Raw genomic sequence first — 15,060 nt, forward strand, 5'->3', positions numbered from 1 at the left:
TGAAATGGTTTATATATATTATAGATTTGTGACATCACAAATTGACAGAAATCCTGATGGCTTGTTTCCTAATGCGGGCTGTGTGTATAACTCGTTTGGATACTTTCACAGTATTTATATAGCAATTAAACCTGCTTTATAATATAAAAGCCATGAAAAAAATCTCACTTTTTACAATATGGGACCTTTAAGTTCCCCGCTATAGGCGTTTCTTGTTGCATGAAGACAACATTCTCCATCCATCCATACTGTATGTTCCTCTCCCTATAATTCAAACCAGTAATCTTCTTGTCATGAGCTTGCTTCTTTAACCTTTTAAGGCTTCATCTACACTACATTTCTCATTCATCGAGGATGCACACACACACAGTCTAGAGTGCTGTGTCATTTTTAGCGTCCGACATCAGTGGCCGCTACAGGTCAGTTGACAACCACACCCAGTTTGACTTTGGACAGTAGCCGACTAGCCGCTCCCTCGTTCAAAGAGTTCTTTTACTGGCACTGCGCTCTAGCTACAGCTTTTAGCCACATTTTCTCGTTCCACTTTTAAGCATAATTGACACAGTGACGTCTGTTCCTCTCCTTTGCTCCTCTGCCGGTGTAACGTCTGTACATGAAGGGAGTCGACCAGGAAACAAGGCGAGGGAGGAAAGTGAGCAAACAACCACAAACTGAGCCTGGAAATAAGCAGTATTTCATGCTCGTACATTTACAATGAAGTGAAACCAAAACATTTGAGAGCAGCAATAAAAGGCTTTGTTCAGTCTAGCCACACACAAGATCACTAGACCAGATCTGAAGTGTGTATCGCCTTTAAACAGTTTCACTATGACACGGGACGTCATTACGATATCTTGACACACATTTCGCCGTGTGTGTTTTATGGCTGGATTTTATAGGCCGTGTAGGATATGATGACAATCAGACACATGTGTGTGTGTAAGAGGTGATTCACAGTCTGTCAGGCCAGAGGCGCCGTTCGCACCAGATGATGGGTCGACATGAGAAAAAAAGAGAGAAGGGAGGGAGGTCAGGAGGAGAGGAGAGGTGTATGTGTTTGAGTATTGGTCATATATCTCTCACATATGGAAACTTATGACCATATAATATTCAAGTTATTTTAATATGCTACATTTTAAAGTTAAATGCGTCAATCGGGTGCACTTTGAGAGCAAAAATAGCAACAATAAGAGGCTAAATAAACAATTTTATGCCCTCAATTTAATCATAAACGCGTTGGTTATATAGATAACATCTCGATCGCCGGCTGGTGACTGTTCTGCTAGTTTAGGAAGCGCTTGATTTGATATGCTGCAGCGTTTTCTATGAGCAAAACGCGCATTTTAAACATCAATATCGCAGGCGACCATGTTCATTTAATTGTGGGAAGCCGAAATTGCGATTAATATTCGATTAATTGTGCAGCCTTAGTAAGTAAAAAGTAAAAAACAAGACATTAAAAATAGACTGACTGAGTGGTTGGGTTCACATTATGACACCACTTCTCCTTAAAATCATGCTCTCACACACAATTTCCCCAGAAGGCAATCGGCAGCATTTAGAGTAACGGGAGCGTACGTCGTAGCCAGGTCTGCCTGGTGGATTGACCGGAGCTATTCCTAGCCATGGGTATGCTAAATGTTTTACTAGTTTGAGCTTTGTCTGCATCTTGCCCCCGGAGAGACTCCTGTCAGTGTGAGCGTTTGTGTCCCGCTAAAGAATTCCCACTCTCTATTTGCAGCCAAGCCTCCATGTGCTCCTCATGCCTCCTAAGAGTTCACTGAGTTTCTATAATTGCCATGCTGTTTTGTTTTCTAGCCCCGTGCACAATCCTTTTCCGGTCCTCTTTCTTCTCGATTTTTCCTTTGGTGGGATTATATGATGTGTTGAGAATATATTTTTAGAGGAGAGGTGTCAAAGACAGTTGCGTAAAGTTATTTTTGTACAGATAATTTGAGAGGATGTGGAAGTTTGTGTGTTATTTACAGGGTTTTTTTTCCGATGAGAGCCAAAGGGCTGATGCTTGGTTTCATTAACCTCCACAGTCCTCATAACAACACTAACACACACCAGTATTCGGTCCAAAAATAGTCCATTTCAAAGTGCTGGATGGAAACATCCACTCAGTCGTCATCGCAGCAGGAGTATCTGGCCACAATAGTGTTTACACAGCTCACATCCCAGCCCGCCCATTTCCTGCGTGATTGAAATATGAAAGGATTTTTTATTTGTAACTCAAATGTTAGAAGCAATTCATCATGTTTGAATGTCAAACTGGGGAACAGAACAGGTGGCGCTGAAACAGGCAGTGAAGGGCTTTGGCATTGTGACCTGTTTTTCCTTTCTCTTGCAGTTTTTAGATTGTTTGGATTCAATTAGCGGTTTTAACAAAAAGGTCATTAAATTGAGTCCAGTAAACAAGCATTTTATGGAGAAGGACAGAATATAAATCCGGGCGTCTCCAAGCATTACCAATGTTGTCGCCCTCGACTGGGATAAATGCCCGAGCACACAGGAAGACTCTTTTGATTACCAACACCCAAACTGCCCAAAACTGATGAATCGTAAAAGTTGTCCATCCCAGATTCAGTTTAATGTGAACCAAATAAACAACACTTCTCTGTTCCCATCATGCAAACTGGATTAAGAAGGAGCGAGCCATGGAGACCTACTCTGACCTATGATGTCATGTTGCACTCTCTGTCTGTCGCACCCAAATACTTGTGTGCCGTTTTCCTGAATCCTTCTCTTTCTCGCCTCCTTTCTGGATCTTTTTTGCCCTACAGCGACAAGTCCAGGGGCCTCCAACTGGACGCCTTTCTATGTGAAGCTTGTCTAGTCTTTGGGTGCTCCAAACTTGCCAGTTTGAGACCTAATTTGCATTACTATTCCGTAGGATCCCAGCAGTCTCAGAGTTGGTTGTTAGGACTAGGAACTATTGAAAACTCCTCTTTGTTCAGCAACTTAACATCTAGTCTTCATACCGCTCCCTTTTCCAATCCTCTTGACACACTCTGATATGATACGACTTAGTCTAAAGATAGACATGTCCTCCTCTTCCTCCTCCTCCTCCTCCATCAGCTCTTCATCCTCCTCAGCACCGGATGCTTTGCCGTGCTTTTCTCTAAGATTTAGAGCGATCCGTTTTCCCCGAACACACTTTTTCATCTTCCCTTCACTCCTCACCTAGCCTTTTTTTCCGGCACTGCAGCATCAGCGGGAACTGCATGTGTTCGGGGGGGGGAAAACGGCTGCAAAAAGAGAGACTCCACTGGGTAGACCTTTTGACCTTTGACCTTTCACCCTGGACCTCTGAGCCACCCCGGCGGTCACAGGAGACACATGAGTGCTGGTCATGCTCAGACAAGAGAGCGAGGCCGTGCGGGATCAGGGGGGGGGGAAGGCCATGGCTGTTGTTTGGTTTGCGATGATGGCACACACACACACACACATGGCTTCCTCCCATCCCTGTGTCTCTCTCAGGTCATGCTCCATAAGCTTAAAAGCAGGGCCTCAGGTGGTAATTCACTTAAACCTGCAGCATCGTCTGCAGCCGAGGCTGTGATTCCATTAGAATGACAGCTGCAGAGCTCAAAGTGCTCTTTCGTTTTTTTGTGTGCATCCTTTTTAGTTTTTTTTTGTGCAGTTTTTATTCTTCATGCAGTCTCATTGAATGTGCACCTAGGCCCATGGGCTTGTTTAAACACAGCTGGTAAAAGTGTCCTGCAGTTGGACTCATTTCTTGTGTATTTACATATGAAAGCAGTGCACCTAAGCTCATTTGATTATAGCCATTTCCTCTTCCTGTCTGCCTTCCAGCCAGCCATGATGTCATGCCTCAACTCCTTTCATACTGGGGAATCCCCGGATAGATATGTCTGTGACCAAATGTGGGGGGGTAGCCACATAGACAAATGATTCTTTGGTGGTGGTATGGCATACTTTTGTAATTTTCTGGCTGATCCTAAAGGACGCGGTCCCCTCCCGTCCCCAGTAAGTGGCACGGATTATAAACCGAAGGACAGCTGGAGTTTCCTGCCAAGAAACAGACCATGGGGGAAATTAGGAATCCTGCACATCCTGGCCATTTCCTGTCCTGACTCCCACACGCGTTCATGAGTGCATGGATGTAATTTCACACACACACACACACACAGTTGGTGGACTTGTTTACATACTTAAGACTCCATCTTTCCCGACAAGATGACAAGTTCCTCATGTGTTTGATATGCGTGACAAAACAGGAAACTATCCATCATCAACACTGTAATGAGCTCTCTCACACACACACACACATGCAGCAGTGGCAGCTCTGGCTTGTAATACCAGCTGTGGCGACACAAAGGCTTCGGATGGGAGATTATATTTAATATGTGCACTGCATACAGTGACTTTAAGGAGCAGAACATGTGTGCCGTCTGGAATGTGGCCGCCTCTGATGTAAAACAAGCGCCCCCTCAACCTCCTGTTATGTGTGTTCAGCTGACCGATTATCAACGGCGTCGCTATCATATTCCAGTTTGCTTTGACAAACGCAGAAGCGTGGTTTTTATCACCTTCTAACAACAAAGCATGACTTTTCAGATTGCTCTCAAGTACTCGGTGTAACCACAAACACACACATATATACAATAAGCATACACATTTTTTGCTGGATGAAAAGAACAGGGGTCGTCGGAGGGGTTAATCCCGGTTTGGTACAGTCCCGACTAGTGACTGTCACCGCGCAGCGTGGTAAACGGGAGGCAGTGACACCCCCTGAAAACATCAATGGGATTACCCGGGACTATTCCAACTGATTGGACTGTATTGGGGGACTGGACTGTACCAAGACATAGGCACTCTTAAGGGGAACTAAAATTATTATAGAAAAAATATGTAAATGATACTGATAATGAACCTATCCTTATATCAAATATACTTTAACTACATAATAATGACTAAATTAAGATATAAGATACGTTCAAAGGAATTATTGAAATAATAAAGAAAAGAAAAATGACAATCCTACTGGCAGATTACATTCTTCTTCAATGTATGTTGGCATTCATTGGTGTTCATATTCATTCCCCAGGTTGGGTAATATCAGACTGTCTAAACAGTTTGACTGCCCAGCTGACCTAGAAGTGATATGAAGGACGTCAACACACATGTAGGACTCATTTGTGCACCGTTCTTGAGGTCTTATCTGCCAGGCTATGTCTCCTTGATTTCCATATTTTGATTCTGTCTACTGAAAGGTGTCCTTGTGTAGATACTGAAAAGGGTTGGGTAGTTGTCACTTGTATTCAGGCCACTCTAACTCAATACTAGAAGGCTATCTATAAGATGCTTTTAGATGTTTCTGTTGCATTACTGGATTATGAGTCAACCAGCTGCATGTTTTGTAGTCGCACCACTTCCCTTGGTGTCCGGTAGAGGGAGCTCTGCCATCACCTTTGACAGCTGGGCCTCTCACAAAGCTGCGCCTCCCTTCACTCACTACTGGCCCACATAGCCATTAATAGCACCTGCTAGTGTTGTTAAGTGTGGTTTGATTGATATCTTCTCCACAGGCGCACCACTGGTGTGTAGTGATTCACTGCAGGTTTATAGATCCCAAAAGCGCTCGGCACGTCAATTTAGGCGCTATTTGATGTCTCCTCCTGTCTTGTCTTGTCTTTCGGGTCCTTAGCTGGGAGTAGAGGTGTTGGGTGTGTCCGTGGTGAAACGGCACACAAGAACGCTACAGGACATTTCCACCCATTAGACTGCACAGGGTGCCCGCTAGGGGTCCGTGAGCGGTTGTCATGGTAACAGTCAGTGAGGTTGGCATGAGCTGAGCTGTTTTTTTGTTTTTTTCCCTCCCTCCTCCTTTAGATCATTCCTGCTATGTGGGTGTGATCTGATAATGTGTGTACATGTGTGACAGTTTCTCCTTTTTTTTTTTGCTTTCCTCTGTTCCTGTGTGTAGATGGAGCAGGTATCAGACGACGAGTTGGACCACGGAGCCGAGGAGGACAGCGATAAGGAGGACCAGGACCTGGACAAGATGTTTGGGGCTTGGCTCGGGGAGCTGGACAAGCTTACACAGGTTAACACACACACACACACACACACAAACACAAATAGAGAGAGAGTGGTTGGTTACATAGATACACAGGTAGAAGAGCAGAGAGAAAGGCTGTATCCATGGCAACCTTAACACTGCTAATCCCGTCTCCCTTTACTGTATCCTAGCAACTCCCCTCCCACCACCACTTTGTATTGTGTGTTTGTGCAGGTTTATGTGTGTGTGTGTGTGTGTGTGTGTGTGTGTGTGTGACTACACTAGCAGGCAGACAGGGTTGCTTAGATCCTGTGCTTTGACTCTGATGTCAGAGTGCATGTGTGGTTTTTGCATATGTGCACCTCATGTTTTGCTTATTTGTGTGTGTGCTCTGTAGAGTCTGGATGACGGCAGGCCTCAGAAACCGCTGCAGAAGCCTCCTCTCAGGCAGGAGACCAACATGGCCAACTTCTCCTACCGCTTCTCAATGTACAACATAAACGGTGAGACCTCACTCATCTGATCCAGATCGGTATAATAACAGCACAGATCCAAAAACAGAAATTAAATCATGAACCCCCTCCCCCCATCTTCCTCCGTCCTTCATCTTGGCTCCCTGCAGAGGCGTTGAACCAGGGCGACACAGTGGACCTGGACGCCCTGATGGCTGACCTGTGCTCCATCGAGCAGGAGCTCAATACCATCTCCAAACCAAACTCGGCGCCTCGCGGCCAGAGCAAAGGCCAGCAGCGGGGCCCTGGGGGGCGCAGTGCCAGCACCAAACACCCAGGCACCAGCGGAGGGGGAAGCAGCGGAGGTAGTCCTGCTCAATAATGTGCATTTATGACGGTGCTTCATGTAGTATTTTAACAGCAATAAAATAATATACTCCAAATCTACAATGCATGACCGCTTTCATCTGAGCTGTGTTTAAACTCCCCAACAGGAAGCGCCAGTAGCAGTACCCGCGCATCGCCGGCCAACACAGTGCGAGGCGGCAGCGTCAACGCCCGCCCCGCGGCCTCCAACATCTCCCTGGACGACATCACCTCCCAGCTGGAGAAGGCCTCCCTCAGCATGGACGAAGCGGCGCGTCAGACCTCCTCCTCTTCCTCCTCGTCCTCCTCTTCTTTCTCCTCCACCACGCTGCGGCGGCCCTCGTCGGGGTCGTCCGGCGGCGGCCAGCACAGGAGGACGGGCTCGGTGGGCGCCGTCAGCGAGCAGGAGGCTCCGTCCCAGCGGTCCAGTGTAAATTCAGCGTGTGCCTCAGCGTCCAGCATGGACTCCCTGGACATTGATAAAGTGATGGCGGGCGGAGAAGCAGAAGGCAGCCCGAGCTCACAAGGACAGAACCAAACCAGCACAGAGGTACGACTAACTCTGAAACACACACAGAAACACACTAGACATAGGATTATCAGCTAATGAGAAAGTGTGTGTGAGCCACAGCGTGTACATTTCCACATGTGATGGTAAAGGTAAGCCCTGATCCTGCATGTTTAACCACACAGCATGATGTATGGAGAGTCAATCCGCAATACGGCGTGTATTGTGCATTGGACGGCGTGTTAATGAATGCATTGTAATCTCCTATAAGGCTCCCTTAAGCGTGGATTACAATGTTAACATCTACCATTTCTGAATTCCTTTGCTCACTCACTAAGCTCTCTAACTAAAGTCTCAAAGGAGTTTAACTTACAGAAACAAAGACCTGAGCTACTATACTAAAACGGATGTGTATATTTAGGGGTAAAAGCTAGAGAAAGGAGGAGAGGATTTCAGTTCAGAAGAAAACATGTTATCACGATTTCATGCATGTCCCCTGTCCCCCCTTGCATGTCATCACATTATCTGTGTTTCCATCCCTTCCTATATCTGTGGTCTCTATCCACACACACCTTGCCTGCACCTCCTGATATTCCCAGCATGTCACACTGCGACGGCCCAGACGGCAGCTTGACTTCACCTCACGAGAGGGTGAAGTGGATCGGGCCACTGTAAGTGTGTGTGTAAGTGTGTGTGAGCTTGCATGTGTGCATGCATGTGTTGTAGGCCCTTGTAAGGCTGCAGGTGATCACATGTTGAAATGTTATTTTTCCACCAACAGATACAGTTTAATTGACTGAATATCAGAATCATTTCTAGCTGCAGACGTTGGTTTTATGTGTAATGCATGCACATTTAACTATAAGTGTAAAACGTGTGTATGGTAGGGCTCAAAAACTGGTATTCGGGACATCTCTAGTGTGTGAAAGAGGGATGTTTGTGATTATAGCTGTAGGTTTTATAGCCAGAATGCAAAGTATACTTTCACTTCACACACTCAAATCTATTGCAGTGTCATGTTTTTGCTCTGTACATATCTCCTTCTCACAATCGTTGCTTCTTTACCCACAGCTGCAGCTAATGACAACCACAACTGCTGAGCGCTCCATTTATGGAAAAACCTTCTCTCGCTTCCACGCTTCTTTTATTAAAAAAAAAAAAAAAAAAGATCAAAACACCCTGCGATTAATAAAACCCTCCCAAGAATCATCTGGCACTGACTTTTCTATATTTTGTCTGCTCCTGTTTTATCCTGTCTTCACCCAAGCACTCCTATCTGGACCGAGAAACCTCGCTCATTCTGAAAAGCATAGCAGGAAAGCCTTCTCACCTCCTGACCAAGGTGACCGCCTCTTATACTCGCTTCTTCGGTTTCTCTCTCTCTCGTGTGTGTGTGTGTGTGTGTGTCTTCACTGCTCCTCTCTTCTGCTTTGCATGTCTTGGAAAAATCCAACAACTGCTTGAAATCAGACCAACTATTTTTTTATTTGACTTAATTAAAAAAAGAGGGAGAGATAACAATAAACAAAAAGTGGATGTCAGCTTTTCTCAACTGGAAAAAAGCTATCTCACTGTTTCCATCAGGATCAGAAATGTTGAGCCAAAAAATAAATTACAAGACCATATCCCAAGTAATGAAAATATTCAAACATCTAAGAGTGTGTGGATTTTCCCCTTTTGCATTTACCATGCTTATACTACACCGTGCTTATGGATTGAATACACTTGATTGTTTTGTCCTACTTGCTTCCACACTTATCTTTCACTGGCATGCAATCTTTTCCTTCATTTTCCCTCTGTTTTTCTCTATGATGCTGGCTTTTGATTTATGAAATGATACCATTAGAGCCACAACGATTAATCGATTAGTCAGTCAACGGAAAATGAGTCATCGTCTAAGTCATTTAATCAGTCAAACTCCGACTGTTTATTGTGAGGATTTGCTGCTTCTCTTTGTTTTTATATCAGAAATTGAATATCTTTGGGTTTTTGACTGGTTGGTCGGATAAAACAAGACATATAAAGTACCTTACTTTGGAAACATGCAAGAACTTAACAATGGGCCTCGTTCACCAACCGTTCTTAACAAGAAATTTCTTCTTCACCGATGTTTTCGTATTTGGGATTTGATCTTAGGTAAGAGTACACTTACGCACATTTGAGTGCTGATATGTTTGTGCAAAAGAATTGCGTTTTCTTCCAATCTGTTTGTTTTGTTTATTTGTTTCACACATATAAAAAGACAGTAAAATACAATTCACATGACAGGAATGTAAAAATATGTGTGACGGTGTTGTAGAAACCTATAATGGCTTATATAAAAACCACACCCAAAGAACATACAATAGGTAATAATATTAATATGACAAACAGCACCTGTACATTTTAGATATTAGTGTTCAAAACTTTTCACATATAAAAATATACAGTGTAAAGTGTAATAGTAAAGTTCAAACAAAACAAACAAATACAAAGAAGTGGGAGTAATTGCAATTTGTTTTCCAAATCAAATGTTTTCAAAAGCATTTGTAAGTCTCTTTTTATACATAGATCTACATTTTTATAATATAGGATTCAAATTACAATCATATTTGTGCAATTTTTAATAATTATTTCATTATTTTACAAAGCATTATTAAAATAAATACGCACTAACACTTCAACACTGAGCAAATAATAGCATCCCATGCATCTTTTTACTGACGCTACTAAATATGTAGTTTTCAACATCATTTATGATCAATTATAACACCTAGAAATACATTTTTATGCACTCATTTATCATCATTTTGACTTGATTATTGATTTGCCGATTACCATATATTATAAACTTTGGTCTGGTGCTCCGCTCCTGCTAATTAGATCAACAGGAACAAACCTTAAGCTTTCGAGGAAATAGGATTTATTCATTATAAGAACACCGGTACGGACAATTCTGCCGTTTAAGAACTCGTCATGACTCTGACGTAGACTTTTCTTTTTAAGAAAAAAGTTAGGAAGATATTGGTGAATGAGGCCCAATGTTCATACAAATACAGTACGTGTGTCTGAGCAGTGAGGAGTTTGACTATAGGAAGAATCATTTGGAACGAGAACCCTCCGTGCTCCGCCGTTTACAGTATCTCTCACATCTGTTTATCCATCATGTGTCGGCCCTTCTCAGTTCCCAACTCTCTCATCACTCTGTTTTACTGTAAACCTCTTGGCAGCAGTCAGCGTTTCGCAGGGAATGTACTGTATTGGTTGCAGCCCTTGGCTCCCGTGCAAAGCTTATGCCGATCAGATGTGTGCAGATTTGTGGTTCAAAGTTGGCCGCCGTTGATTGTGATTTACGCTGCCGTCGCTGCACGACACACAGCCAAGTGCAAAGCAGGCGACTCCAGGAGAGGTAGACGATTCCTATTGAGATGTAATATACCAAGAGCTTTCACTGGATATGAGACAAACCTCAAATGATGCTAATCTTATATTTGTGGAAAACTCTGGAGAGTGATTTTTTATTATTTTCAGGACTTTAAAAGTCTTTTTAAAGACATCAAAACAAAAGACAGCCTTGTGCTATTCATGTAAGAGCAAACTGAAAGATCTCCATTAGTGGTCATTGGCATTGATTTGCAGATTTCTCTCCAAAAACCCTTTAATTTATTTCCATTTATTTGAATATAATGGGTGCCAAGAGTGAAGCTGGCGGACTCACAGTAATATCCACACAACAATTTTTTACAGCCACAATCTTTGGAGTTGCTTTTTCTCTTTCAATTACAAAACAACGGAATTGATTCAGTGCTGTAGGTTTGTGGCGTATCATGCTCTCAGTCTGTCCGCGTATGCAGAAAAGCATTTGACTGGTTTTAAAGAGGAGGATAGATTGCCGGCGGCGTAAAGGCTGCGAGGGAGTTTACGTGTTAGTGTTACACTTTTCCACCAGAGAGAATGGGAGCCGCGATCGCCCCGGCTCACAAATTCACTCCCGTCTCCTCGCCCCGCAAATCAGAATAGTGAATGAGCGTGGGCTGTTTGGGAACAAGCAGAGAGAGAGAGAGAGTGGAGAGACATCAAAGGGAGAGGGTGCCAAGATATATTTTTTCCAGGCTAGGCAGAAGAGCCTTTTTAAAAATTGGCTCTGGTGTGGCTGAGTGTGAAAGTGGAAAGGGGAAAACGCCTGTGGAATAGGAATCAGATTAATGTCTAATAAAAAGCAGGGTGGAGGTGTCATGTGGAGAGGGGAAATAAAGGAGGGGGAGAGGGAGTTACGCCAACAATTATGGGGCTAAACCGACAGTGTGACTCAGATTGACTCTGGCCTGTAATCTGCACAACCCCCGTGACCTCTTCTCTCGCCGTTTCTCTTACTCACGCTGACTTAAAAAGCCTGCCACTATGTGTTGGCCAAACATAGTGTTGGCGTTAATGTGGAAAAGGAAGTCTGGGTCAACGTGGAGGGGGGGGTACTTGAGATAAGAGGCTTGGCGGGCGTTGTTACACGCCTGTGTATACACACAAGACTTCAAATATTCAGCACCTCGGCTTCTCATTCACCCAAATTCCACTCTCCGTCGTTGTCACTGTGGTTTAGCTCCGGGGCCAGCGCCCGGTCACGGTCTCCCCCGCTCGTCCTGATTGGCTAGAAGGTCTTGCAGTAGGGGCTCGCTGGTTGGCTGACCCCCTCATTCTACTAGTTTTATGGGGATTATGCTCCATTGATTGGGCACGCTCCCAAACCCCTGCATCTGCTATACAGAGAGAGAGAGAGAGAGAGAGGGTGATGGAGAGAGGGGAGGAAGCAGGAAGAGAGAGTTGGATGGTAGAAGGGGGAGGGGCGTCGTCCTCCCTGCTGTCTCGTTTGGGGTTTTAGTCAAGTTGTGTTCATCTCGGGCGCACATGTGCATGTCAGTGAACCTGTGCTGTCACTGAAATCTCTGCTCAGCACAGACAGCTTCTGAGTGATGGAAGATGCACGGCTGAATTTCACCCACTGAGGATCATCGTGGAATAACTTTTTATACGCTAAAAAAAAAAAATACAACTGAGAAAGACATCCTTTTTGTCTTTTTTTTTTTCATTAATTATGGACGAATCCGGATATCTTTTCCATTTTTTGCCCTTGAGATCTGAATATGATCTTTGCTGGAGATCATTGCATCTTTGAGTGGAGGACATAGAGGCTTTTCCGAGCTGATCCTACACTCATCCGCAGCCTCTCGCCCTTCGGGGATCTTCTACTATTGTTTCCCCTTCTGCTGCTGTATAGCGAGATCAAAGGAAAAAAAACACTGCAGCTCCATATGAATCCAACATGGAACCATAGACGGCAAAATGCAGCGCCATATTTGAGGGAACACCGGACCAATGTCAGCAATATAGCATCGCTGTGATCAAATATTCACACACAAGTAAAAATCAAAACACGTGGAAGCGTACACAACCTGCGGAATGGAGGTGATGGCATCTTGCTGGAGGGGGCAGGTAAGCAAACCCAAAGCATGGAAAAAAACTGGGTTTTGCACATGACACCATGCGCCATCATGCCCGAAGCTTTGGCGTTTAAATGGTTTAGACGGCTGCTTACTATTTAATGAAGTTGTGTGTGCATGATGTCTTGTTCCTGCCAGAGGAATAGTGAAAGACGGTGGGGGGAAGAGGATGAGGCAAGGCTGTGAAATCAGAAACCCTGTTTACGTGTTTTAAATAATGTGTTAACCATGCTCCTGTGTGTCCATCTAGGAGGAGCAAGCTGCCAAATTGAAGGCGGAGAAGATCCGAGTCGCCCTGGAAAAAATCAAGGAGGCACAGGTCAAAAAGGTACGTCCACCTCTTTCCTTTGTACACACACTCTCTCGCTTACAGATTCATTTTTAAAAGACTCCTTCTGATTTATGTAATAATCGCTGTCTCGTCATATTCTACCGCACTCTGCGTTTTTTCTTTGTGAACTTCATTCACGGCGAAGGCAGCGAAGCGCAGAGAAAAATAGGTCAATGCAGTGTTTGATTATGTGTGTGTGTCTGCCGGGTAGGGGAGCAAGACATCAGAAAGAGCGCTGCGAGACAATGCAGACACATTCTACACAATCTCATTTACCACGTCCAACCAAAACAAGCACCATGGCGTGTGCATGTCTCCATTGGGATGTCCGTATAGGGACTCCACAGTCAGGCCATTTTCTAACCAGTGTTTCCGCCAGTGAATGAACTGTCTCTGTGAATGAGAGCAACAGAATGGTGTCCTTTTAGATGCCATGAATAGTTGAGACCCAACAGTGTTTCAGCGAACAGGGCTACTCTTCACTCTGAATACAATATGACAAGATAAAGAGTGCTGGTACAGCCGGCACATAAAGAAAACCTTGGGAACGCTGCGATGTGATGAATTATTAGTCATGCAGTTGTCAGCAGTCTACACAGCCAGCTAGATCTCATCATTTACTATATTTTGGATTCATGACATTGAAGCGGTTTGATTGCATTTGAATAAAAAGGTTCCATTGAAGACTTTCGGTTTGATTTAACTTTGATTTTTCTGCCAGACTAGAGGGGTTTTTAGGGGTCCCTCCTGTGAGAAATGTAGGTCAGACTCCCCACGTCTTAGTCTCACAGCTCTCTCGCAGCATTCTCATTGGTCCAAGCCTCCCTTCAATCAACTGTACCCACCTACTGATTGGATGTCAGGGTTCCCGGTGGGAGGGAGACAAACAGGAGGTCAAGGAATTGAGGGCTTTATTTGGTTTCTCACCCCAGGACCAAGTCTTATGTAGGCTGCGATTGTGTGTGAGGCTGGATTTGTCTCGTTCAGATTAGTTTAAGCTCGCTTTTGGTCGCCGATGGATGCGAAACTTTCAGATTATTGGATTTTTGTCTTTAGCGGGTTGTATATGCGACATTGTGACCCCATAAGTAGTTTGAAGTATTTGAAACAAGCACATGATCACATTTCATCCAGACATTATGTGGCTTAATTTCAGATGGACTGTGCCTTGAAGTATATTCACATAAAATTAATGGATTGCAAATTGCCTTTATGGAAACGTGAACTTTGAGGGTTATTGCTCCTTTGGTCGAGCTTCTTGCTAAAGTGATAAGAGATAATAATAACCGAGAGATTCCTGTATATATTCTTCAAAACAAAAGGGACTGAATATGTTGGACAATATAGAATAAAAGATTGTTGTTGAGTGTATGAATACATGGTTGGAAGCCTAAAATGGTAATAAAAAAAAAAAAATAAACCTACATGCGTCATGAAGAAAGATTGATTTTACATTTGATTGAAATAATCCATATAATTAAAAGCACTAATTTAAGACTAACTGGAAATAATGACGCCATGTGCTTTATTATGCTGAAGTGCTTACATAGGGATTATATTGGTGTCTCTTTTGTCTTAACTTTTAGCATTGAAGGTTTTATTAATATCATTGTTATGTAGACAAATATTATTTTTTTAAATAATAAATCTACAGAGCCTTTAGAAAGGTGCAGAATAAAAGTATGGCTTTTCCTAAAAAAAATATATTATGATTGTGAATTAATCATTTTCAAAATTTTGCCAGGCTCCAAATTGTATTTATTTTATTTATTGTATTTATTTTATTTATTTCATTTATTTCATTTATTTTATTTATTTTATTTTATTTATTTATCGACTTGTTGTGAAGTAAATTTAATGCAACGGGGTAGGCAGAATGCGACATCTAGTGGCTGAAAGTT

At 43.4% G+C, this 15,060-nt stretch overlaps 1 protein-coding gene across 6 annotated transcripts in view; it reads left to right on the forward strand.

Annotated features, from left to right (window-relative positions):
* The window catches only part of raph1b (Ras association (RalGDS/AF-6) and pleckstrin homology domains 1b), a 41,188-nt gene that overhangs the window by 18,202 nt on the left and 7,926 nt on the right, over positions 1 to 15,060 (forward strand). For 2 of the 6 annotated variants that reach the window (XM_074627344.1, XM_074627343.1), the window contains 7 exons: positions 5,954 to 6,073; positions 6,426 to 6,531; positions 6,651 to 6,845; positions 6,975 to 7,396; positions 7,954 to 8,025; positions 8,622 to 8,696; positions 13,079 to 13,156. In XM_074627344.1, coding sequence (XP_074483445.1) covers positions 5,954 to 6,073; positions 6,426 to 6,531; positions 6,651 to 6,845; positions 6,975 to 7,396; positions 7,954 to 8,025; positions 8,622 to 8,696; positions 13,079 to 13,156 — 1,068 coding nt within the window. Of the gene's footprint in view, positions 1 to 5,953; positions 6,074 to 6,425; positions 6,532 to 6,650; positions 6,846 to 6,974; positions 7,397 to 7,953; positions 8,026 to 8,621; positions 8,697 to 12,397; positions 12,821 to 13,078; positions 13,157 to 15,060 lie in introns of those variants that run through there. The other 4 variants (XM_074627346.1, XM_074627345.1, XM_074627347.1 and 1 more) reach the window with 4 other exon arrangements.

The sequence above is a fragment of the Sebastes fasciatus genome, chromosome 24 (genome assembly GCF_043250625.1).
Source record: "Sebastes fasciatus isolate fSebFas1 chromosome 24, fSebFas1.pri, whole genome shotgun sequence".
Classification (NCBI taxonomy): Eukaryota; Metazoa; Chordata; class Actinopteri; order Perciformes; family Sebastidae; genus Sebastes; species Sebastes fasciatus.